Below are 24,227 nucleotides of genomic sequence, written 5' to 3'. Positions count from 1 at the left end.
GGAGGACCCAGAAAAGTCACTGGCTAGGAAAAGCAATGAAACGGATGCACTTTGACTCTGAGGAGGACCCAGAAAAGTCACTGGCTAGGAAAAGCAATGAAACGGATGCACTTTGACTCTGAGGAGGACCCAGAAAAGTCACTGGCTAGGAAAAGCAATGAAACGGATGCACTTTGACTCTGAGGAGGACCCAGAAAAGTTGCTCTGAAGCATTAGGGACCTGGAAACACATAGAAAACTTAGTGGCAGCTCCAGAAGTCCAAACAAAATTGAGTTCAGCTAGGCTCAGGCCACTAGATTCAACCTGAGTAGCAGCCAGAGCAGGGATTGGTAAAATTTTTATATAAAAGGTCAGATAGCAAATTTCTAAGCTTTGCAGGCCATACAATCTCTGTCACAACTTCTAAACTCTGTCACTGTACCATAAGAGCAGCCACAAATGATATATAAACAAATAAGCAGACGTGGCCTGCTGGCTGTAGTTTGCCAACCTTTGGCCTACGGGGAAATGGCACCTTTAGAAAGAAAGAACAAATGCCCCATCTTATTGTGATCTGTACTCTGCCCGCCACCTAAAATGGAAGCTGCTCCTCAAAATGGTCCCTCTCAATTATCAGACAGCAGGGCACTTGCTAGACTGGGAAAACCCATTCCAGTTCACACTTTGGGAAACCCAGGACAGCTGATACTACTAAGAGAATTCCTTCACATACCTGTAAATGTTCAGAGACTCACACCATGGACTCAAACAGCTCTGATGCCAGCTGCCATCTGTGCACCAGACCCAGGTGGTTAAATAGGGTAACAGAAGGCAGCAGGGGGGAGGAGGAGTGTCAAATGTTCAGTTTTTCAGCAACTAGGGAAGCTAGTGGAGTCAAATGACTTCTGCTGTGACAAAATGTCTTTTAGAAGGTGGTAATAAAATGGCCTTCTGCTCTCCCTAATTCCCTATATTCACCCCAATGTACCATTGGGACAAGCAAAAGAGATATAATTTTTCCTTAATAAAACTGCATAAGCTTTTAGAGAAAGGTACAAGATAAAATAATAAAAGACAAATAGATCACTAGTTCTAAATTATGGAATACTAGGTATGGAAGGGACCTTTAGGGATAACCTAATTGAAAACTAAGTCTTGCAGATGAAGAAACTGAAGCCCAGAGAAGACTATTTGTCCACAATTACCCCACTTTTCTGTATGGAAAGGCACAAGTACTCATATCCCTGGATGTCGAGGTATTGCTAACCACTACCCAGCTTCCCTGATGACTTTCAGGAACACAACTACGCGAAAGTCAGCCACCAGACAGCACAACCAGGCAGCATCACCCCCCGGGATAAGGGATCTCTATGCTCCCCCAACTTACGTCTTGTGAATGGTCTGGAAGAGCTGCTGGCCCTCTAGGGAGACACCAGCGCTGATTGCATAGGCCTGGCTCAGCTTCTCCTCCTTCTCTGTCCGTGCTTTGCTGGCAAGCTAAAGTGGGGGAGAGGAAAGAGACTCAGAAAAGCATTCACCTTCATTCTTCCCAACAGTCAAGCCAAAATTGAGGAAAGGAGGCCGGAAAAGACAGGTTTGGGTAGATTCAGTTTTCTCAGAGATCAAAAGTGAAACAAATACACACAATACACCTGAATAATTACTGCTTTTCCTGGCAAATATTCCTTCCTCCCAATGTTTTGAATGTCTACCATGTGCCAGACATTTACTATGTTAAGCTAGAGATACAGCACTGAAGAGAGGGAGTGGAGATAAGACTATAAACAAAAATATAAACAAGGTTAACTTTACACAGTGCTAAGTGCTGGAAGGGAACAGAGCAGGGTAATGTGATAGATGATTGTGGAGCTACCTGATGGGAAAGTGGTAGTCAGAGTTAAAAGGTAATACAAACATTTTTATGAAAGGAGAGAATTAAGAATATTCATCAGCTACTGTGCTAGAGCGTCGGGTTTAGAAATTAATGTCTCACCCCTGCCTCTGAGTTTCAGAGACTCTCTGAGGGAGGAGGGGAACTGAGCACAAAAGACTCTACCTTTCCAGCACCATTATCTGTGCTCATACAGGGAACCAAAACTCAAATAAACCTAAACCTGGATATTGTCCATCTTCAGCTTGAGCTGAAGAGCGGTCCTGCTCTTTAGAAAAAGGGCCAGCATTTTACTTCATGTCAGTTCCTTACCTGCCATCTAGTGAAACAATCACAAACTGATCAAACAAAATTCTACTAAAATATAGGAAATTCCTCCGAACAGGGGTGGGATGCCTATTGATCCTGTTGGTCCTCTAATACATTTTCTACCCCCACCCCACCACTATTGGTTGTTAGAGACTTGGAGTACAAATCTGTTTGAGCATAAGACAAAACAAATAGGCTGGACAAGATGGTTAAAACAAACAAAAGACAGATAATGCATCTGAAAGTCAAATGATTGAGATTTTCAGACACATGAACAGCTTAGTATATTGATGCTGCAGCACATTAAAGACATGTGCAAACACACAATTTGTCCTGAAACACTAGCTCCTTAAATACAAAGAGAGGTAATCATACCTCCAGCACATTCGCAAAGTACCTAGATGCTTGGAATTCTTAAACATTTGTATTCTGTTTTAACAGTGACCCTTCAAACCATAAACCAAATATTGTTCTACTGGCGGAAAAGTAAGCAAAGTATCTAACTGTTTGCTGGTAAAATGAAGCACTTTATTGAGGCATGGGTTTGACTGAGGGTGAGAAAAGGAGGCCTTCAACTGGATTATGAGGAACTGGGGAGTCTCATCCCTGCATCTGAGTTTCAGAGACTGGCTGAGGAAGGAGGGAAGTGAGCACAGAAGAGCGATCTCAGAAACACTATCATTTCCGTCTCCCTCAGTGAAAGGGAAGAAAAGCCAAGACTCTGCAGTGATTTGAAGCCAGAGCTCCATTTCACATGGTTCCCAGGACATGGAGAGGGAGCGAGCAGCAGTAAATAATCTTTCAAGCCCAGTCCTGCCATTTGGCCCCACCAAGCTACAACTTCACAAAGAAATAAATGCACAGGCTGACAGCAATTCTCTGAGGAGTGACAATCCCACCTGTAGCAAGAAAGCACCCAGTTTCTATGGAAAGAACTGTTGGTGGTATATTTTCAGTGACAACAAGCAAAGCTTACTCAGTCACCAAGAAAACCCTGGTAACGGTTTTCTTGAGCCTCACTTTCCCAACAACCCTGCAGAAGATCTGAAGTCTCCAAGGAAAGAAGGAAAATCACAAGGGCAGCAGAGCTCCCCTGGATGAACCAAGCTCCTGCAGAGCTCCTGGGAAGCGCCTGGTGGTCAGGCAGATGTTCACCCCATGAGCATGCAGGAGGATCTCACTTTGAGGTCTTTTTAAAAATGTTTATCCCTGAAAACCAAAGCATCTCCCAATGTTGGGTCAGACAAAGCCGCTCCTATAAAGCTTGTGATAATTACATAGTCTGGGTACTCAAAGTAAAATATCCTTGCCACCTCCATAGTAGGTTAAAAACATAACATCACCCATTCAGTAAGAGAGACGAGTTGGCTCAGAGAAACCAGGCATTTATGCAGAATGTTTAAGAATAGAATTCATTGCCCTAGCTGGTTTGGCTCAGTGGATAGAGCATCGGCCTGCGGACTGAAAGGTCCCAGGTTCGATTCTGGTCAAGGGCACATGCCTGTGTTGCAGGCTCCATCCCCAGTAGGGGATGTGCAGGAGGCAGCAGATCAATGATTCTCTCTCATAATTGATGTTTCTATCTCTCTCTCCCTCTCCCTTCTACTCTAAAAATCAATAATATATATATATATATATATATATATATATATATATATATATATGAATAGAACTCATAAATCAAGCCAAAAGAATTTCAGGGAGGGGAGCCATTTTTTGGTAGAGGCAGAATAAAATGGATATAAATTTCAGCCAGAAGCGATTAGTTTGGACAGCCTGAATAGCAGCAACACAATGGTTACAGAACAATTATTTCAAAATACACCCCCCCCCCCAACCAAATACCAGTTGCACAATCTCTTCTAAAGGCTCTGAAAGCAAAGGAGAATAGATGATTCTCCATGTCAACTCATAGTGCAAACAGATCCCAAATGTTAAATGATATAAGGGAGAGCCTTGGAAAAGTCAGCAGAAATCAGTATAAGTTGACTGTATTTAAATTTGCTCCAATATCCTCTACCTGTACCTACATTTGTGCTCTGGGCGGACTGGACTCACAGCAAACCCTGAAAACTCCAGTTGTCAGTTTACAGACTATATTTTCATGGCAATCTGAAAAATGCTTGTATCTGAGATTCAGCTTTCACCAGGAAGTTGTACGGGGTAAATTTCTTCCACAGAGGACCCCATCGGCTAGGCACAAGGAAGATTATCCTCACAAAAAGAATCTAAAAGTGTTTCTTCTCAAAATTGGGAGTAAGAGGGACATTACTTTGTTCTTTTATAACATGTTCCTAAAAACTGATGAAAAATGTGGATAAGCTTCCTTTGGTAAAGCAAGTGGCTATCACTCTACACTCATTAGCTGTTATACAGATCTAAATTTCCCCACATCTTATTTTTGTAAATTAACACATATCTTATATGGTTCACTTATTCTAAGTTAATAAGTTTATGGTCATTGTCAAACTGCTAAAGGGAACCAATAAGCTGCACTTAGTAGAGAAGGTGGAAGGGTCATCAGGACCCACCTTAGCTTGGAAGGGTGGGTCAATCATGAGGAGTACAATTTCCCCCCCTCACCCGAGGATATGTTTTATTGATTCTTTTTTTGAGAGAGGGAGGGAGGGAGGAAGGGAGTGGGAGAGGGAGAGGGAGAGGGAGAGGGAGAGAGAGAAACATTGATTGGTTGCTTCTGGTACATGCCCCGGGGAGGGGGTCAACCACCCCCCAAACCTGGATATGTGCCCTGACTGGGAATTGAACCCATCACAGTTTGGTGTACGGGACGACGTTCCAACTGAGACACACTAGACAAGGCAAGATGACAATTTTTAAATTCAATGGCTAGCACCATACTGCATTCAGTTTCAATGCGAATATGTAGGCTGCTGGCTCTCCCAATCAAAACTGAAGCACTATGTGGTTAGAATCTCAAAGAATATTAAAGGCACCAACTTTAAGAGTACACTGGGTTCAGGCAACCGAGAAACACAAACCTACCAATATCTGTTACTAATGTGCATGTAGATTAATTGAAACGACTGCACAAGACAGCTTGTACTTACCTGCCTCTCTTTTTATGTTGTGTTCCCCAGTAAAAACAGTTATTCCTAGTCTACTAACCTGTGCTTCTTCCTGTGGCCATTTTACATATAGCACCTTCATGTGGGCAACGGAGATAAGTGCATGAACTTGATATCAAAGCACATTAATATTAAAAGGCTTCTAGTGATGCCTGCTGTTGGCTACCCCTTGAGTCAATGAATTAATGAACACCAACGGAACACATCTCTTCCTGCACTCAGTGACACGAAGAGAAGCAGACACAACAAAATCCAAACAATATACACTCCATCTTGTTACTTAGTAACCAGCTAGGCCATTTTGTTTCCACACACCCAGTCCAGGAGAGCACAGGTGCTGTGGGAAATCCAGAGGGATTCTTCCTGCAAATATTTAGCAGGCTGTGACAGCTGATACAACATGAGAAGGAGAGCCCAGAGAGGAACCTGCCCGACGTGACCTACTGACTCCAATGAGCCACTCAGTTTGTCTTCTATGTGCATCCAGGCCTTCCGACCAGCTGCCCTCACAGAAGGGTTAGGAAGCACTGCAGCTGCTGCCCTGGAACTGCCGGTGCTGCCTGCAAGGCTGGTGGAGGCTGAAGGACGGCGGACCAGAGCAGCCAACAACAACTGTCATCCTAAGGGCCCATGCTTGCTCCTACTGTTTCAATTCTGAGGTGCACTCCTGGAAAGCCCTCATTCTTAGCAACAAGCAGTCTCTTACAAAGTATTTCTTCCAACCCAGCTGGATGGTTCAGTTGATTAGAGTGCCCTCATCTAGGTTGTGGTTTCCATCCCTGGTCAGGGTGTGAATGGGAAGCAACTGATCGATGTTTGTTTGCTTCTCTCTCAAAATCAATAAACATATCCTCAGGTAAAGATTTTTTTTTAAATGTATTTCTTCCAACTACCAATATCTCCAAGTCTTCTTATTCCCTAACTGAAAGCTCCTGTCTGAAAGTTTCTAATAAAACTATTCTTTACAACCTTGGACAGTTGGGAACTAAAAGATCGAGTACCCCACCTTAAGTTGTGCTCTAGAACACATAAAAATTAATCAAAACATTGAATCAAACACTGGAATGGTGGAGCAAAAAAGGCCTGATAGTGAACACTAAAATTCTAAGAGCTCAACTTGTTGAACAAGAGTTTACTCCATGGTAGGCACCAAGCTACACACTTGGCATGTAGTAAGCGTTTTATCTGCACAACAATCCTATGAAATAGGGACTAAAATTACTCCTACCAAATAGATGGAGAAAGTAGGCACAGCTGTTAAGAACTTGCCCAAGTTTACCAAGCTACAAGTGGGAGAATGGATTTGAACCCAGTCTGATTCTGGAGGCTGTGTTCTTAACCCTGTACTATACTCAAACAGTTCCCCCTAAGAGAAACAAGCCTAAATTATTGTTGAAAATAGTTATAAATTTGAATCAAAAGAAAATATTTTTAAGAGAATAAATATCTTTTTGTTGTTGTTGTTAATCCTCACCCGAGGATACTCTTCCATTGACTTTTAGAGAGAGTGGAAGGGAGGGGGAAAGACAGAAACATCAATGTGAGAGAGACACATCGATTGGTTGCTTCCTGCATGCGCCCCAACCAGGGCCAGGGATCAAGCCTGCAACCGAAGTATGTGCCCTTGACTGGAATCAAACCTGGGACCCTTCTGTCCACAGGCTGACACTCTATCCATTGAGCCAAACCGGCTAGGGCGAGAATAAATATCTGAAGACTCAGCTGCCATCATCTTTTTTTATCAGTGAATTCTGGCATTTCCATCAATGTCCCCAGTACAGAACACAATTGTCTGCCTCTCAGTGAAGGGCCTCTCTTTTCTGAAAAGGGCCCCAATCTCACCCTAAACCTCAAGGACATCCTTTATTTCTTTTGTTAAAGGTTAATTCACAGGAATGCTTTCAAGAACAGATCCTGTGTAAGAACGCATTTTTAGTCAATACTGATAGGCATTCCCTAAACAAGCCTAAATTATTGGACCCATCATTTTCTGATGTGCCAAGACTAGAGAAGTCAAACAACTCTCCTAAACTAGAATGTTAAGATATGTTGAGTGCTTTTAGGTATGATGAATAGCTCAAATCCAGGGGCTACAGCACCACCTCAATCTCCAGACTTTAACACGATACTTGTCAAACCAGCATATTGCTGCCGTACAATACCGACCAGCCTCTAGTCAGTCTGCATATGCTATAAGCAAAGTTTTAACTTTCACAGGTAGTTTGCCCACAGCCTGTGAGTCATCTTGAGTCAACCACCTGTTTTAGTTAAATTTTATTGGAATGGCCATGCCCACTTACATACTAGAGGCCCGGTGCACAAATTCATGCATTTGTGGGGTCCCTCAGCCAGGCTGGCATTGGGGCAGATCGGGGCCCTCTCACCCAGTCCCAACCTGATCAGGGTCGGCGGGGGAGGGGGGGGGAGAGAAGGGAGGAGGAGGGACCGCTAGAGGTTGGCTGTGGGCACACACTGACCACCAAGGGGCAGCGCCTGCATTGAGTGTCTGCCCCCGGTGGTCAGTGCACGTCATAGTGACCAGTCGAATGGTTGACTGGTAGTAACAGTCACTTAGGCTTTTATATATATAGATTATCTATGGCTGCTTTTGCTACAAAGGCAAAGTTGAGTAGTTTGACAGATAATGTGTAGTCCACAAAGCCTAAAATATTTACTATCAGGATCTTTATAGAAAAAGTTTGCTTCCCTTATCATAACACCTTGCTCACACCTCCACTAACACTGATCCTGCCATATTGTTACCATTAAGATAAGTGTTGCTGTCCCTCACTACTCCCAACATGAGATTCTTAAGGGCAAAGGCAGTGACTTATTCATCCTATATTCCTAGCACCTGGAAGGGAGGGGAAGCGAGAGGGAAGGTGGATAAAAGGTAGAGAAACCATGACTGTTAGTGATTCATAGAAGAGTTCTCAGAAGTTAAGTGACTAACACAGGTCACACAATTCATTAGCAGCCCAGTTGTAAAAAGAACCCAGTTCTTCATACTCCCCACATTCTATCACACCACTGTTAGCTCCTGGCGTACTAGGTAGGTCCTTTAATTTTTTAGTTGAAGTGAAATTTGTTTGCTCTCCAGGATAGTTTCTGGTACTTACCTAAGTTAGTCTCAAAATTCCAACCTCCATGCCTATTCTCTGCCAGGGAAATTAAACCAGTTAAATGCCCCCTTCTTAACACTGAAAGAGACGCCACTACTGACCCAACAGTAAAGTCCTTATTTTGATTCATCTCTGTGTCAAAGACGTAGAGTGCAGAGGTGACTGCAACAGCACACCTACGGCACCCAGTGTACTTGGGCTCAGCAACTTGTCTTTTCAGGCAGACAGTTGCTCTTCCCAGATCCCCATAATATCAAGAAAGCTCCCTTCAGAACCAAATCCTTGACCTAATGAGGGAGAGCCCTCAGTACTGAGTCAGCTGGCTGCCATGCACTATAGACTGAACTTAGTCATGAGCCCTAAAGCACTGTACCCCCAACTATGGCTGTCAGGTTGACCCCAAAGTTGGAATGCCACCGAGTGTGACCTGCTTCAAAAGGCTAATGCTTTTTTAAAATGGCAACCATTCTACCTCTCTGACTTCATCTGACACAAACACTACTTATCATGCCCCATCACTCAGCAGCGATGAACTCTTCCCTCTTCACCCCCCACTTGTATATTCATAATACTTCTGTTAAGGAAAGAGCCATCTGCTCAAAGCCAGGTGCAAAACTTACTGGTGGACTCTAACCTGGAACTGTGGCATTGACAACATATTCTAATTAAGTGAACCAACAGGTTATATAGTATAGCTTCTAGAAGCCAGAAAAATTTTATCTAAAAAAAAGTCTTGCTTTCGTTAGACAGTAGTTATTTCCCTTCCCACATTTACACATAATATAAACACCTTCTACCTCCTACCAATATACACATACCTAAACATAAGGTGGCTAAGTCATCTGATTTTCCTTGGGGATAACTCCATATCTCAACACATTAGGGTCAAGATATATAGATCCATGAATATAGGCCACAATGCAGTGTTTATCAACTACCCCAGGAATTTACTCATGCTTGAGGATTAATCCTCAAATAACCAGAAAGTCAGATTATGCTAAATCTTAGCTTTGAAAATGGTGGAACTCATACTTCCCTCAGTGTGACATCTTACCTAAAGGTAAGGCACTCATGTCCATTTCTTTTATTATTATTTTGCTGTTACTGTTAATCCTCACCTGAGGATATTTTTTCCATTGATTTTTAGAGAGAGTGGAAGGGAGGGAGGAAAGAAAGAAACATTGTGAGAGACACACATGGATTGGCTGCCTCCCACATGGGCCCAACCAGGGCAGGGATTGAACCTGCAACCCAGGTACACACCCTTGACCAGGAATCAAACTTCAGTGCACAGGCTAATGCTCTAAACCATTGGGCCACACTGGCCAGGGCATCATTTCTTTTAAAAATGAACTTCGTGTATCGTCTTTCTTTTTTAAATGTTTTTATTGATTTCAGAGGGAAGAAGGGAGATCCATCAGCTGCCTCCTGAATGCCCCCTACCGGGGATTGAGCCCACAACCCAGGCATGTGCCCTGAGGGGGAATCAAATCATAACCTTCTGATTCATGGGTTGATGTTCAACCACTGAGGCACACTGTCCAGGGTGTCCATTTCTTTTAAAAGTGAACTTTGTCTCTTCCACTTTCTCAGCCTTACCAAATCCCTCCACTCACTGACCAATCTCCAAATACATTTTTAGCCAAAAGTAGCCAACTCATTCTTCATTACCAGGAACTTACGATAAGCTCTTTGAATCTCTTCCTGGTTCCAAGTGATCATTCACTTTATGTTTGTAAGAGGCTGACAGTTTATCTGTGGATTTCAATTTTCTATGCTTTGTCCCTTTTCCTGCCCCGCCCCCCAACACACTAATATCTCCTCCAGAAAGTCTTCTCCAACTCAGCAAAGTGATAAGAAGACTTACACCTCGTTCAATGCACTGGATCCATTTATCGAAACAAATGAATTCATCCACTTGTCGTGCTGTGTCAATGAGTTCCTTCCTACGAGTCTCAGAGGTTGAAAGCATAGCCTCCTAGGTTCTATGACTGCTCACTCTAACCTCCAGTACTCAGGCAAGTGTTCACTTAACTATGGCACCTCATAACATTGCACTGGAAATTCAAGTTAATTCTGGACACCACCAAGAGGTCTCTTAAAAACATCTTCTAATTATTAGATATTACATATTAATGGTATCTAATACAACTTTGACTTTTCCCAATTTGGGGTTGGCAAGTTCCAATATCTGAACAAATGTAGATCCAATACCAGGAAAGACTGACATGGTAATAGCACCAATGTTCTTGGTTGTCTTCCCTTTAACATACTGCTCTGCTCCCCTCCCCCATCTTGCCCCTTTTCCCATAATTAAAGGAACATCAGCTGGCTACACAGAGCAGATGAGGGAGAATAAAACTAACATCTGCCAAGGCTAGTCAACTTGACCTAATCCTCAAAACAACTCTATGAGATAGGTTCTAACATCCCATTTTTACAGTGGGCAAACTTATGCTAAGATTAAATGGCAGAGAAGTGACTTTAAAAACTCTGCTTGGTCCCAACGTTCCTTCTACTAGACCACACTACTCCTGACCACACAACACAGATGTTTCTCTTTACTTAGAAACATTATTTAGGATTACAGATATTTAGTTACTCATTTCATTTTACTAAACTACTCTATAAGCTCCCTAGGCTAAAAACACATAAGTAGAAAAAACAATGGGACTTTGCCATTAAAATATCAGACGAGAGTTCAAATCCCAGCTCTATTACTTACTAGTTGTATTTCCTTAAGCAAGTAACTCATCCTCTGTTGTGAGGATTAAATGAGATGTCTAACGATTGCTAGTTCAGAGGGTGGCATGTGAAAATACTAGTTCCCACACTACTTATTAGCCATATCACTTCGAACAAGTCACTTAAATGGGTAAGACTATTTTTTCATCTGTTATAAGGAAAAGAATACACTCTAAAGCTCACAGTGTGGTTGTGAGGATGAAATGATATATCATAAAAATTTTTTAAATAAAAGAAAGAAATATGGAAAGAAAAGAGATGTCAAAGTTCTCTGTAAACTTTAGCACTGAAAAACATAAGGTATGGTCCCCATCAGAGCTTACCACAATGCCTTGCATAAGAGATTTCAGTAAATATTTGATAAATGCTACATGAAAGAGAACTCTGTTCATGTTGGCATGCCCCTAAATCATCTTTTGAGAGCACTATCAACCCATGCACAACCTATCCCCAGAGAACAAGAAGCGAAGTCAATTCAAAGGACCTTAAGAATCACCTTAATTCACCCAACCATGAGGACCCTAGGGCTCTCATCCTCAAGCAATATTTAAGCTTTCCTCATGACAGAGTAAACTAATAAGCTATATGGCAAATAAACTGAACCTCACTTATGATTGGCTTTGGTGTGCTTTTGTACTTTTATTTAAATGCTTTTGTCTTATAGTCAGAAATGGAACATTTTAAGAGGTACAATGTTACTGTGGAGAAGATAAAAGTGATATTCAAAACTTCCGTTACTGTGGAGAAAATGATATTCAAAACTTCCACCTTCTGCAACTCCACTGTCCTCTTCCAAGCTTCCTCTTACATCCCACTGTTGTGGATAGACATAGGACTTCTTAGCCTGCAGTGAACTGCCAATAGAAAGCAAAACAGGCTCATCTCCAATCGCTAGTTCATACCTTCTCTAGTTGGGCTGGAATTTAGTATTTCCTTTAAAAGGCCTTCTCTTCCATTTCCTGCTGGGTCGGAGTAAACAAATATACAGTTTATATCAACAGGTTTAATTAAACAGAGCAATTACTACGTCAGCAAGATGAGCCAACATGTGATGGATCTTCCACTGGAAGTGGAAGTCACAGGTAGTGCTTCCCTAGACTATGAGCATCAACAGTTTTCTTTCAGGGGGTCTCAGGGCACTTTAGTTCTCGTCTAACAGGCTTAAACAATCCTCCATTTTAAAAAACCCAAAGTCCATGCTCTTAAATGAGATGGACTTTTCATGTCATCTAAGCAACATGTTAACAGCTGCCCAGATTAGCTGTTTTCAGTAACAGCCCAGCAGGCTCTTCTAATCCTAACTAAATTCAAGAAGGAATCACAAAACAGCTTCAAAGGTTGGTTTCAAGGGAAAGTCAATATAGCTTACTCATAAACATTTCTACAAATGGAAGAATTAGAAAGAAATCCAAAGACAACCCTCCAACCTAATTTTAGTTTTTAGTTTCTGACTTTTCTTCCCAGCAAACTATTTTCAAGACTTGGCAAGCAGGCTACAATGTAAGGAAAGTAAAGATTTATGGTATTCCTCAATCTATTACTTCCTATTTCTTTCTTGAATGAGTAGCTAAACTATTAGTTTACAGCACTAGCAAACAACTAAAACTGACCAGCAGAAAGCAAAATCATAAAAGCAAAGATAATCCACAAACTCAATAACCACAAACTACCGAGTGGGGCAAAAGCAAGTTTACAGTTATAAGTATGCGAAACAGCGTTTATTCTTGTATTATTATTATTATTTTTTTAATCAGGAGATTGGACAGTTTATTTATTTACTTATAAATAAGTAAATAAATAAATATTTTTTAAGATTGATTTCAGAGAGGAAGGGAGAGATTGGAACATCAATGATGAGAGAGAATTACTGACCTGCTGCCTCCTGCACACCCCACATTGGAGATGGAGCCAGCAACCCGGGCATGTGCCCTGACCAGGAATCAAACTCTGGCCTCCTGGTTCATAGTTCAATGCTCAACCACTGAGCCATGCCGGCCAGGCATATTATTATTTATTAACTACTGTATTATTTTCCACAAGAACAACTGTAAAATTACTTCTGCTCCACCCTGTATTGATATTTGAGGTAAAATATACGAGAACTTCTTAACAATCCTACGCATACCACTCCAAGCCCTCTCAGATAATTGGTGGCACTTACAGGTCACAGAGCAGAAAATAGTATCTTGTAAATTTGAAAAAATCATCTCTCAGGTAATCTTTCCTCTACTACTCACTAAAGGTCCATTTATTTAGTGACAGACTTCATATACCATATAAATAAATACTAAAGAATAACTTAGAGCCTATTTCTCTCAACATACTAGGAATAAACTATTTCACTTGAATCTTTTAAAATCTCTTCAGCTAATAGAAAAACACCCAAAGAGTTCCTATACTCTAGTAGGAGGTACCTGACTAAGCCAGGGTTTCAAAAATCGTTCTATTTCTAAGAATGGGATGTTACATATACAACAACCTTTAATATGAAACCTAAGACCCTTTTGAATCTGTCCTCAGCCATCACTAAAAAACATGTGGTACTTCCCCGGAATTTGGAAAGGGAGCTCTGTATCTGCGGTAACTACATTCTGCTAGCCTCAGTTACCCTCTATTGTTTCAACTGCCCGAGTATTCCCTTGCTTTGTTCAATTCTTAGCAAACACACCATATTCCCAAGACAGGCAAGAGAACATACATTATTACAAGACTCCTCTAGAGGGAAAAACTTCCACCACACTAATTCAAGAGACTTAAGGCAGCTGCTACTAAAATCAAAAGCCTAACTTATTCATTCAACAAATATTTATTAAACACCTACTCTGTGCAAGGCTCTGTATATTCAGTGATGAACAAAACAGGTATAGTTCCCATCCTGACAAAAGAAAGTTTGGTGAGATAGAAAAGTAAACAAATGGTATACAATTATAATTACAAAAAGGCTATGAATAGGCTACATCAGTCCCAATGTGCCCAGGGCACGCTATCTATACTTGTCCCAGTGTGAAACAAAAGCAACCCCCTTTACTCTAAGAAATGCCACAGGTCGGACTCTAAAGATATGTCACCTTAGCTTGAAGGATAAGGTACTCTAAGAGAGAATAATGGGAGCAAATTACTTTAGCCTGGGTAACCAAAGACTTCCTAGAAGAGGTGCCATTTAAGTCCTGATGGATAAAGCTCCAGACGCTTTGGAAGGAGTGTTCCAAGTATAGGGGACAGCAAAGGCTACAACAAGTCTTGCGATAATATTATTAATCAACATGACCTTTGACTGATAGAATTGAAGAGTCAAAAAAGTAATTTGGCCGAAACCGGTTTGGCTCAGTGGATAGAGCGTGGGCCTTCGGACTGAAAGGTCCCAGGTTCGATTCCGGTCAAGGGCATGTACCTTGGTTGCGGGCACATCCCCAGTAGGGGGTGTGCAGGAGGCAGCTGGTCGATGTTTCTGGCTCTCTATCCCTCTCCCTTCCTCTCTGTAGAAAAATCAATAAAATATATTTTTTTAAAAAAAAGTAATTTGGGGGTTCCCAGAGATCAATTTGTACATCTAAAATTAAAATATCCTAAACCTCTAATTTTGTTTAGACCTCAAAATTCAAACATAAAGACCAAAATGAAGCTCTAAAGCAGTGGTTTTCAAATTTTTATAGATCATGAATCCCTGAGAATCTGAAGAATATTCATATCTTCACCCAGGACAAACATATACATATTCATGTGTGCACACATATGCAATTTCGGGTTGCACAGGCCACACCCCTACCCAACCCCACCAATTCCAGAAGTTCACTCATAGACTCCAGGGTTTTTTTAAAAGCCCTCTTCCACAAAAGACTAAAGCAAGCTCTCAACTCTATTTCTCTATTTGGGCATTAATATGTTTTTTAAAGTCTTCTGAAGACATCCAGAAATAAAACTGAAAGTATTTTTTAAAAGAGTATCAGAACATGCAATTGTAAGTCAATGACAAAATAAAAAACAATGGACAATGTATGTATTTCCAAGAGTCAATGAGACTCAATTTTCCCACCGTTTTGGAGAACCAGAACTACCCTCAAGTCCTTACCTTACTAACATTGAGTGAAGCTAGGGGAGGTGGGGTTTCTGTTCGGTCATTAATTATTTCCACTTCTGAAACATACTGTAAGTTTATGAGCAAGATGTCTGCATGGTTGGGCTTTCCACTGGAAGAGGGACATTCTGGTGAAAAAATAAAGTTAAGGAAAACAGGGGCAAGCAGAGCACTGACAACATACCAAAAGGAGCATAAAAACACACAATTCTCACAAGGCCTGTGTAAAAGGTGCGCCTCAAGCAAGAGGGGGGAGCCTTACAAGAATCACAACTCTCCCCAGGAAATCTCTGCCTGCCCCCTTCCTCCTGTTCTACCTCATAAGATCACAAGCTTTTCGAAGCCATATACAATTCAAAACTGGAAGCCTCAAAAGGATTGCTGTCACCTTCTGGCTACCAGTTTTATGGAGACGCGTAATGCAGTTTTAATGCCCATGAATACTGTTTGTTTTGAACCGAATGAACCAGAAGAGGCAGTGCTTTCTGCTCTTGGTGTAATACTGCTTTTATCTGTACACTACTTGTCACTTTTCATATTTGACATTTCCCATTTTGCAGAGGAGAAAACTACAGCATTAGAAAAGAAGCTGACTCAAGGTGACCCAGCAAGTTAAACCATTCATTCATTCATTCATTCATTCTCCAACCATGTATTGGCACACTGTATGCCAATTAAAAGCAGAGTAATTCCTCATTCCCAAACCCTTCCAACTAAACCACTAATGTAAAAAGTAAAAAGGTTTTATCTGTTCCAGGTATGAATTCTTGTATTTAAACAAACAAACAAAAAACGTCCTGGCCAGATAGCTCATTTGGTTAGAGCCTCAACTGGATACACCAAGGTTGCTGGTTCAATCCCCAATCAGGACACATACAAGAATCGGCCAATGAATGCATAAATAAGTGGAACAACAAATCAATGTTTCTCTCTCCCCCACCCCTCCTCTCTCCCTCTAAAATCGGTAACAAATTTTTTTTAAATGCAACTATTTTTGCTGTATTAGTCTCAGAGGCCATCTTCCTAAGCTAGAAATCTACGACTAGTGGTAAACTAATTAAAATACTTGCCACTCAAATGCAGCAGACTCAGTAGAAAACTTCCTTTTGAAAGATGCTAGTATAAAGGATTACTCCTCAAAAATAAAAAATAAAAAAATCCAAATAAACCCACCTGTGGCTCAAATAAAAGACAAAAGGGTGGCACATTTATTACAACCAGGAAGCATTTTGTTTCCAAGACTGCATTTCCTGGAGTAATTCAGAAATCATTTCCACCCCAAGAAAGCAGGCCACCTTCTCCATTCTGTTTAAAACTACTGCTCCTTTCAAAAGGGGAGGCGATTTCTATGGAAAAGCCAGGACTCCATGTGTGCTCGGCTGAGCAAGAGAACACAACTTACTCTTTCACCTGTAACCCACACATCCCTACATAAGTCCCTGAAAAACGTGTTCCGCTCTCTGGACCAGTCTTCCAATGCAAACATCCCCCAAACAGCAATTTCCAAATGACTGAGAAACCTAAAATCCTCCCCCGACCATGACACCACGCATACACACACAAACCAGCAAAGCAAGCCCCTCTCCCCAATTTAGACACCAACTCTGCCTTAAGGTTACTTTACCTCCAAACAGGTGAGGCCCATTTCGTCAACACCCCACCGCCTTTCCTTGGACCAAACCCATCAGTAGACACCCCCTCCTAAACTCCATACTCTTCCCTTGTCCTAAGCAGTTCCTTACTCTACACCCCCCCTCCCCACTTGATTTTATCAGCCCTCCTTCCATCCGGGAACCCCCTCCCACGACAACCCCCTCCTCCCACGACCACCTCCTCTTCCTGATCACTGTGTCCCCTCTGAGAGCGCTCCCACCGAAAAGCCATCCCGAAAAGCCATCCGCGTGTCAAGCCCCCCCTCCACCCACCGACCCTCGCACGGGGCCCAGTTCCCACACGGGGTGGGAGACAGAGTCCCCAAAGAGGACCGAGGGAGCCCCGAGAGGGGGAGGGGAGCTCAGGGCCGTGCGCATGCGCTACGGGCTCCGCCGTGGCCGGTCGCCCCTAGGCCCGGAGAGGGCCCCAGCCTCCGCCGTCGTCCCCCACCCCCACCACCACCACACAGACACGCCGGCCCGGCCTCGGGCTCCGCGCAGGGAAGGATACTTAAAGCCAGCATTTTGGACTGGTAGTCGAAAGCTACCACCTCGCCCTGCAGCCGCTGCTCCTGGCACGTCCGGCACGACACCTGGCTCCCAACACTGAAGTACTCGCCCGGAGGAGCCGCCATCTTGGGAGAGCAGCCGCGGCCGGCGGCGGCGGCGGCGGCAGCAGCGGCGAAAGCCGGGCGCCCAGTGAGCGCCGCGCCGCGACGCACGGGACGTGCTGACATCACACGCCGGGGCGTGGCCTGGTGCTGGGTGGGGCGGGAGCCTAGGTGGAAGAGGAAGGGAGAAATAAAAGAGACTGAGTAATTATATTAGTACAGCCGTGGTGCAATGGTTGCAGGGTCCGTTTTAGAAGTTAAAGATAAATGACCTATGTGGAATGAAAAGGGGAAGGAGGAGGGAGCTGCAGTCTTCATTATATGTACACCTCGACACAAGAGTTTGATGCATGAACTCCATATTTTACACGTGAGGAATCCGAGGCCCCAACGACGTAACAGGAAACTTGCCCAAATGATTAGAATATACCTAGTTACAAAGTGGTAGTGTCAAGAATATTCGCTATAGAATTGGCTAAACCGGAATCAAAATCCTAGGTCTGTCACTTGCTAAATTACATGACCTTGAGCAAATTACTGATCCTACTTTTTTAATCCTCACTGGAGGATATTTTTCCCATTGCTTTTTAGAGAGAGTGGAAAGAAGGAAGGGACAAAGGGGGAAGAAGGGAGAGGAAGAGAGAGAGGAACAGAGAGAAACATCAATGTGAGAGAGACATACGTGCCCTTGATCCAGAATGGAACCCGAGACCCTTCGGGTGTGTGAGCTGATGCTCTAACCACTGAACACACCGTCCAGGGCTCCCACAACTTTTTTAATTCATGAAATTAATGTCTTTCCAAGAAGAACCCAGATTTGCACTCTCGTTTTCATCCACTCATTAGAAAACTCTCCAAGAACAAAGTTGCTTGAGGTTGGAAGGAACGGAGGAGTCACTTCAACAGCCTCCTCCCTCACCCCCTTGTGCCTCTATATGCAGGGCATTACCTACAATAGCGGAGATTTCTAATTTTCTGTATGTGTTCCTCCAAAAGATTATTCCAAATTTTGTCGTGGGTGTGTGTCCCCTCTTCTTCCAACATGGTTTTGGAAAGCAAGAGGATGCAAGGAGGGGGGCAAGACAAACTTAGAACTGGAATTATGACTTAGTACCGTGTGTAAGAATTCACAAGTCTTTAGGAAAGACTCCGCAAAATCAAAAGGCTTATCTGTCAGCCACCAAATCAACAGTGAATTAATTCAGACCCGAGCGTATCAGGCTTGCGGAGGAAGTCACGGACTGAATAGCGGTGTATGTAAATTTGAGGTCCCACTTCAACGCCTAGGGAATATGCCTGGCTCCCCGGAGGAGAGGGTGCTCGTAGCACTCTCTTCAAGAGATCTCAGAATATCTTTGGGGGGTAGCGGTACTGGAGAAGGGAGGTCCAATCTGGAAGGAATCCGGCCCTGGAGATTACACATCCATCTTCGCAGCAGCAAAGCAAAACCGTGAGCACGCCGGTTAGCCCATCCCTCCACCCAGAACAGCAGCGATAGCCACCTCTGCTCCCGAAACCCACGTGCGGGCAGCAGCGGCCACGTGGGGCTCTGCGGAAACGCCTTCGCAGAGATTTGTCCTCTGCGCTGCCCGGTAGAAAGGAAAGCCCAAGAAGACGGCAGGAGGAAACGCTCCAGGCAAGGGCCGGGCTCGCGGGAGCCGGGGACGGCCGAAGGCGGGGCGGGCGGGGGCGGGGCTTGTGCCGGCCACCGGCGAAAAAGGCGGGGCCTGGGCCTCCCAGGGTGGGCTTTGGACGGCGGTTGGTAGGCACTTCCCTGCCGCCGGGATTCCTCAGCTTCTGCGCCAGAGCGAACCCCAGCCCGGCCGGCTCCTTAGGTCGCCATGGAGTCCATGCTGACCGCTGGCATCGCGATGGCGGAGGCGCTGCAGAACCAGCTGCCCTGGCTGGAGAAAGTGTGGCTCTGGGTTACCTTTCTGGGCGATCCCAAGAGCCTCTTCCTGTTCTACTTCCCCGCGGCCTACTATGCCTCCCGCCGCGTGGGCGTCGCAGTGCTCTGGATCAGCCTCATCACCGAGTGGCTCAACCTCATCTTCAAGTGGTGAGCTAGCGAAGCCCTCCGGCGACCTGCTCTCCCACCCCCAGGGGCCCCGAGTCCTGCGCTAGCCCCGATCATTCAGCAGGTGCCTCAAAGGTCCCCACCTCCCACCCTCACCAGTGAACTCCGTGGCCTTAAAACCTCCCATCTTGGACTCAGACCTCCGAATCCCCAACATCCTCATTAGAGTAGACCAGTGTTTCTCAAAAGGCCCTTATCAGAAACCCCCTGAAGGCAATGTTTAAAAATGCAAATACCCCATCCCACCTAAGACGTACTGATTCAGAAACTCCAGCGCAAGGGCCGGGAGTCTGTATTTTAACAAATATCTATGGTGACTTAAGTCGCCTGTAGTCCTGCTTCTCAACTCCCTTTCAGTCATCTAGTCACTCATCCGTTTGACATCGTTTTTAAGAAGCATGCTTTGTGACAGGCTGCGCAGTAACTGCTGAGGTCAGAGAGGGCTTGCCAGTTAAGGTGTCGTCCCCAGGACATGACCAGCAGCATAGGGAGCACTTGGAAACGTGAGAGAAATGTAGAACCTCGGGCCTGGGGCCAGAGCTGCTGTATCAGAATCTGCATTTTCACAAGGACCCCCGTTGACTCCTGTGGACAGTAAAGTCTGAAAAGCCCTGAACTCAAGCACTGCCATCCAGGGAGCACTTTCTCTTCTTTTTCCATTCATTCACTAGTAAGCTCTTCACACAGACTTATATGCCAGGAATCCCAGGCAAGTGGGTGGGGCTTTGGGGGCTTACCTCTGTGCCACCTGTTCTATCTTGGGTGTAGAAGGTCGTTATACTTCTTACTGGGCGTGTAGCTGCACCTCCCTTCACCTCAGCCCCTGTTGCCAGATCCCCAGCCTGGCAGAGGGAAGGGAGGCTCATAGGAGACACGTGACTGGGCTGGAATGTCTTGCTAAATAACGGATTTGGAGTTACCTTCCCTTGTACTCTGCTCTGCAAGGCTCTCGCCCCTACTGGAAACGGAAAAGCCGTGTCTGATACTTCTCTTCTAACCTAATTGCCCTTTGCTTTGTGTTCTCTCCTCTTCAGAGTCTGTATAAGCATCCCCCTCTAGTCCTGTTCCCCTAAGAATCAGACCACTTCCTTAGGTAGACACTCATAAGCACTCCCCCCCCCCCACCTTGACAAATCCCCCATTCATTTGCTAAGTATGTACTGAGCACCTGGTTGGTGTGAGAACAAGGCTGTTTTTGGTGGAGAGCAGCAGTCCCTCCTGTAAGTCCCTCCCCAGCTCTTGATTTTCTGCCGGCCTCTCTCCTGCTCTCCCACCTCTTCTCTTTCTGGCCACAGCAGCCTTCTCACTGTGTGATTTCACAGGGTCCGGCCAAGCATCTCCTCGGCAGGGGATTGTGAATATTTTGTCTTCCTTATTCTGTCTCCTCTGCCCATTCCCCCTCCCATTTCCAGACATCAGAAACTTACCTAAGTAATTCAGGTGGAGGTAATTCAGGTTGGAATTTGGGAAATGGAGAGAGAGGGAGAAGCAGGAGGCTCTGGGAGGAGCCCAGTGAGAGGTCCTGGGCTCGCTATGGATTAGAAGAGCAGGGCTGGTCCTGTAGTGGGAGGGGTAAAAGTAGGACTTCTGAGCATCTCAGAGCATACACCCGCCCCTCACAATCTCTTACTGCCTTATCACTTTAAAAAAATATATGTTTTAATGGTGTGAGAGGGCGAGGGAGAGGGAGATAGAAACATCAATGCTGAGAGAGAATCACTGGCTGCCTCCTGCAGGCCCCATACTGGGGATTGAGCCCACAACCCGGGCATGTGCCCTGACCAGGAATCGATCCGTGATCTCCTGGTTCATAGGTTGATGTTGATGCTCAACCACTGAGCCATGCCGGCCAGGCTCCTTATCACTTTTTTTAAAATAGTGTGCTTTCTTCTGTTCCAAGGTAAAAATCCATGGCAATGTAACAGCACAGAATAGGAATCCTTTTCTTTTTTTTCCTTTTTAAAAAATATATATTTTATTGATTTCAGAGAGGAAGGGAGAGGGAGAGCAAGATAGAAACATCAATGATGAAAGAGAATCATTGATCGGCTGCCTCCTGCACGCCCCACACTGGGGATCAAGCCCACAAAGCAGGCATGTTCCCTTTGCCAGAATCAAACCCAGGACCCTTCAGTCCGCATGCTGACACTTTATCCACTGAGCAAACCAGCTAGGCCTGGACTCTCGTTCTGACTCTACCTCTAGAGTACCCCCAGGTGTTCTGCCCCTCTCTTGTCCCCCTGGCTCTGTGTGAGCACAGTATCATCTTGCATCTGTTCTCTTCTAGGCTCCTCTTTGGAGACAGGCCATTTTGGTGGGTCCATGAGTCTGGGTACTACAGCCAGGCCCCAGCCCAGGTTCACCAGTTCCCCTCTACTTGTGAAACTGGTCCAGGTAAGAAGCCTCAAACCTCCCTTTTCCTGTGTAGTTTGGATGTGGGGGAGTGTTTCAGAGTCCTTTTCAGCCAGGGTGGCCCAACCAACAGGCCCGCCTCACAGTTACTGGGCCGGAGAATAAAGAAGCTCTAGGAGGACCACGTTGAATTCTAGGAGGACAGCACCTATGCCAGTGCGCCAGCTGCCCACCTTGTTTAGAGTAGAGCCAAACCTGGGAGCAGTGGCCTCAGGGAGGGGTGAAGAAAGCTTCGGGGTGGAGGGAGCTGTGGGCTGTGCTGGGGAAAGTTCTCTTCTCAGCCACGGGGAGGTAGCGCTATTGAACCATCACCAGGGGCACCTGGGTTCCGCCCCCATCCTCTCATCACAAGCTTCTGTTTCCCCCACAGGCAGCCCTTCTGGACACTGCATGATCACAGGAGCAGCCCTCTGGCCCATAATGACAGCCATCTCTTCCCAGCTGGCCACTCGGGCACACAGGTACACCTGGGCATGGCCCACCAGTGGGGTCAGAGGCAATGGTACCCTGGACCCAGAAGGCCCAGCAACAGGGCAGCTTGGGAGCTGGAGTTCTGGGGACCCTGGGCATTTGTGCTGTGGACAACTGAACTGTGTCCAGACATCCCCTAGACCCGTGGTCGGCAAACTGCGGCTCGCGAGCCACATGCGGCTCTTTGGCCCCTTGAGTGTGGCTCTTTCACAAAATACCACGGCCTGGGCGAGTCTATTTTGAAGAAGTGGCATTAGAAGAAGTTTAAGTTTTAAAAAATTTGGCTCTCAAAAGAAGTTTCAATCGTTGTACTGTTGATATTTGGCTCTGTTGACTAATGAGTTTGCCGACCACTGCTCTAGACCAACCTTTCGCACCTCACGGACCACCAGTGGTCCGCGGACCGCCAGTGGTCCGCGGACCGCCGATTGGCGACCGTTGCCCTAGACCATTTGCCTCTCTTTTTTCTAGCCGCTGGGTGAGGGTGATGCCGATCCTGGCTTACTGCACCTTCCTACTGGCTGTCGGTCTGTCCCGAATCTTCCTCTTAGCACATTTCCCTCACCAGGTGTTGGCTGGCCTGATAACTGGTGAGCAACTAGAACAGGATGGGCCCAGGGGGTGTTGTCGGCAGTGGGAAGACCAGTCTATTTTGCCAAACTGCATTGTAGCTCAGGGTGGGTCATGTCCCCAAACTCCTTGAAGCTGCTGTCACCCCACTCCTTCAGGTGCTGCCCTGGGCTGGCTGATGACCCCCCGGGTGCCCGCACAGCGGGAGCTAAGCTTCTACGGGTTGACCTCTCTGGCCCTCTTGCTGGGTGCCAGCCTCATCTATTGGATCCTCTTTACACTGGGCCTGGATCTTTCATGGTAAGTCCTGCTTTAAAGCTTGGGCAGGCTGAGCCTGTCCTGCCATACCTGTAGCTAGCCTGGTGGGTCTCTGGTTCACTATACTAAAGGACACACTACCTATTCACAAACATAGTCTGTCCTGGGGTCTCAGAAGAACATAGGGGTAGGCCCCAATGGGGATGAGAGCCATTGGCTCTCTAGGTTCTAGGGGATCTCTCTCCTGGCAAAGACTTTTCCTCCCAACAGGTCCATCAGCCTGGCCTCCAAGTGGTGTGAGCGGCCTGAGTGGGTGCACTTGGACAGCCGGCCCTTTGCCTCTCTGAGCCGCGATTCAGGGGCCGCCCTGGGTCTGGGCATCGCCCTCCACTCCCCCTGCTATGCCCCAGTACGGCGAGCATACCTGGGAAATGGACAGAAGATCGCCTGCCTTGTGTTGGCCATGGGGCTGCTGGGCCCCCTGAATTGGCTGGGCTACCCACCTCAGATCAGCCTTTTCTACATCTTCAATTTCCTCAAATATACCCTCTGGCCATGCTTGGTCCTGGCCCTTGTGCCCTGGGTGGTGCTCACATTCAGTGCCCAGGAAGCACCACCCATCCACTCTTCCTGACTTCAGGTGCCTCCACTCCTACAAAGCCAACACTCCGTGACCTCCACACTCCAGGAGGCAGCCCCATCCTCTTCCAGCCCCCAAAAGGCCCTACTCATCTTGAATTTCCCACTTCCCCCACCACCGGGCTTAGCTCCAAAGAAGGCCTTCCCTTTCCCAGAAAGGCTGGCCCTCCTCCTGCCCTCTTTCCAAGTCCCCAAACAGCAAAGGCAACAGCAAGACCAGTGGGTTCCTGCAACACTGTGAGGGGCTCAGAGTGGCCCCAATAAAGCCCTTAAACACTTCTGGACTCTCTTACCTATGTGTGCATATCCACTAAACTTGTCCGTGTGCA

The 24,227-nt window shown here is 45.5% G+C and overlaps 2 protein-coding genes across 4 annotated transcripts in view; one reads left to right on the top strand and one right to left on the bottom strand.

The window, feature by feature from the left end:
* The window catches only part of LSM12 (LSM12 homolog), a 25,272-nt gene extending 4,867 nt beyond the window's left edge, over positions 1 to 20,405 (bottom strand). Inside the window, exons 1-4 of one of the 2 annotated variants that reach the window (XM_079796959.1) lie at positions 20,286 to 20,405; positions 17,372 to 17,638; positions 15,203 to 15,336; positions 1,368 to 1,477 (exon numbers count right to left, since the gene is read on the bottom strand). In XM_079796959.1, the coding sequence (XP_079653085.1) occupies positions 1,368 to 1,477; positions 15,203 to 15,336; positions 17,372 to 17,597 (470 nt within the window). In that variant the 5' untranslated portion in view covers positions 17,598 to 17,638; positions 20,286 to 20,405. Of the gene's footprint in view, positions 1 to 1,367; positions 1,478 to 15,202; positions 15,337 to 17,371; positions 17,639 to 20,285 lie in introns of those variants that run through there. The other variant, XM_079796960.1, reaches the window with a different exon arrangement.
* G6PC3 (glucose-6-phosphatase catalytic subunit 3) lies at positions 19,108 to 24,227 on the top strand. Of its 2 annotated transcripts, XM_079796957.1 has the most exons (6): positions 19,158 to 19,530; positions 21,836 to 21,942; positions 22,331 to 22,421; positions 22,903 to 23,021; positions 23,160 to 23,301; positions 23,530 to 24,227. In XM_079796957.1, exons 1-6 carry the CDS (start codon positions 19,313 to 19,315, stop codon positions 23,891 to 23,893), a joined length of 1,041 nt encoding a protein of 346 aa, XP_079653083.1. In that variant the 5' UTR covers positions 19,158 to 19,312; the 3' UTR covers positions 23,894 to 24,227. The 2 variants fall into 2 exon arrangements, with proteins under 2 accessions (XP_079653084.1, XP_079653083.1); XM_079796958.1 differs by lacking the exon at positions 22,903 to 23,021 and having other exon boundaries at positions 19,108 to 19,530; positions 23,530 to 23,701.

The sequence above is a fragment of the Cnephaeus nilssonii genome (genome assembly GCF_951640355.1).
Source record: "Cnephaeus nilssonii genome assembly, chromosome: 19".
Taxonomy (NCBI): domain Eukaryota; kingdom Metazoa; phylum Chordata; class Mammalia; order Chiroptera; family Vespertilionidae; genus Cnephaeus; species Cnephaeus nilssonii.
Note: the sequence above shows the minus strand (reverse complement) of the source record. Positions and strands in the feature narration are given on the sequence as shown.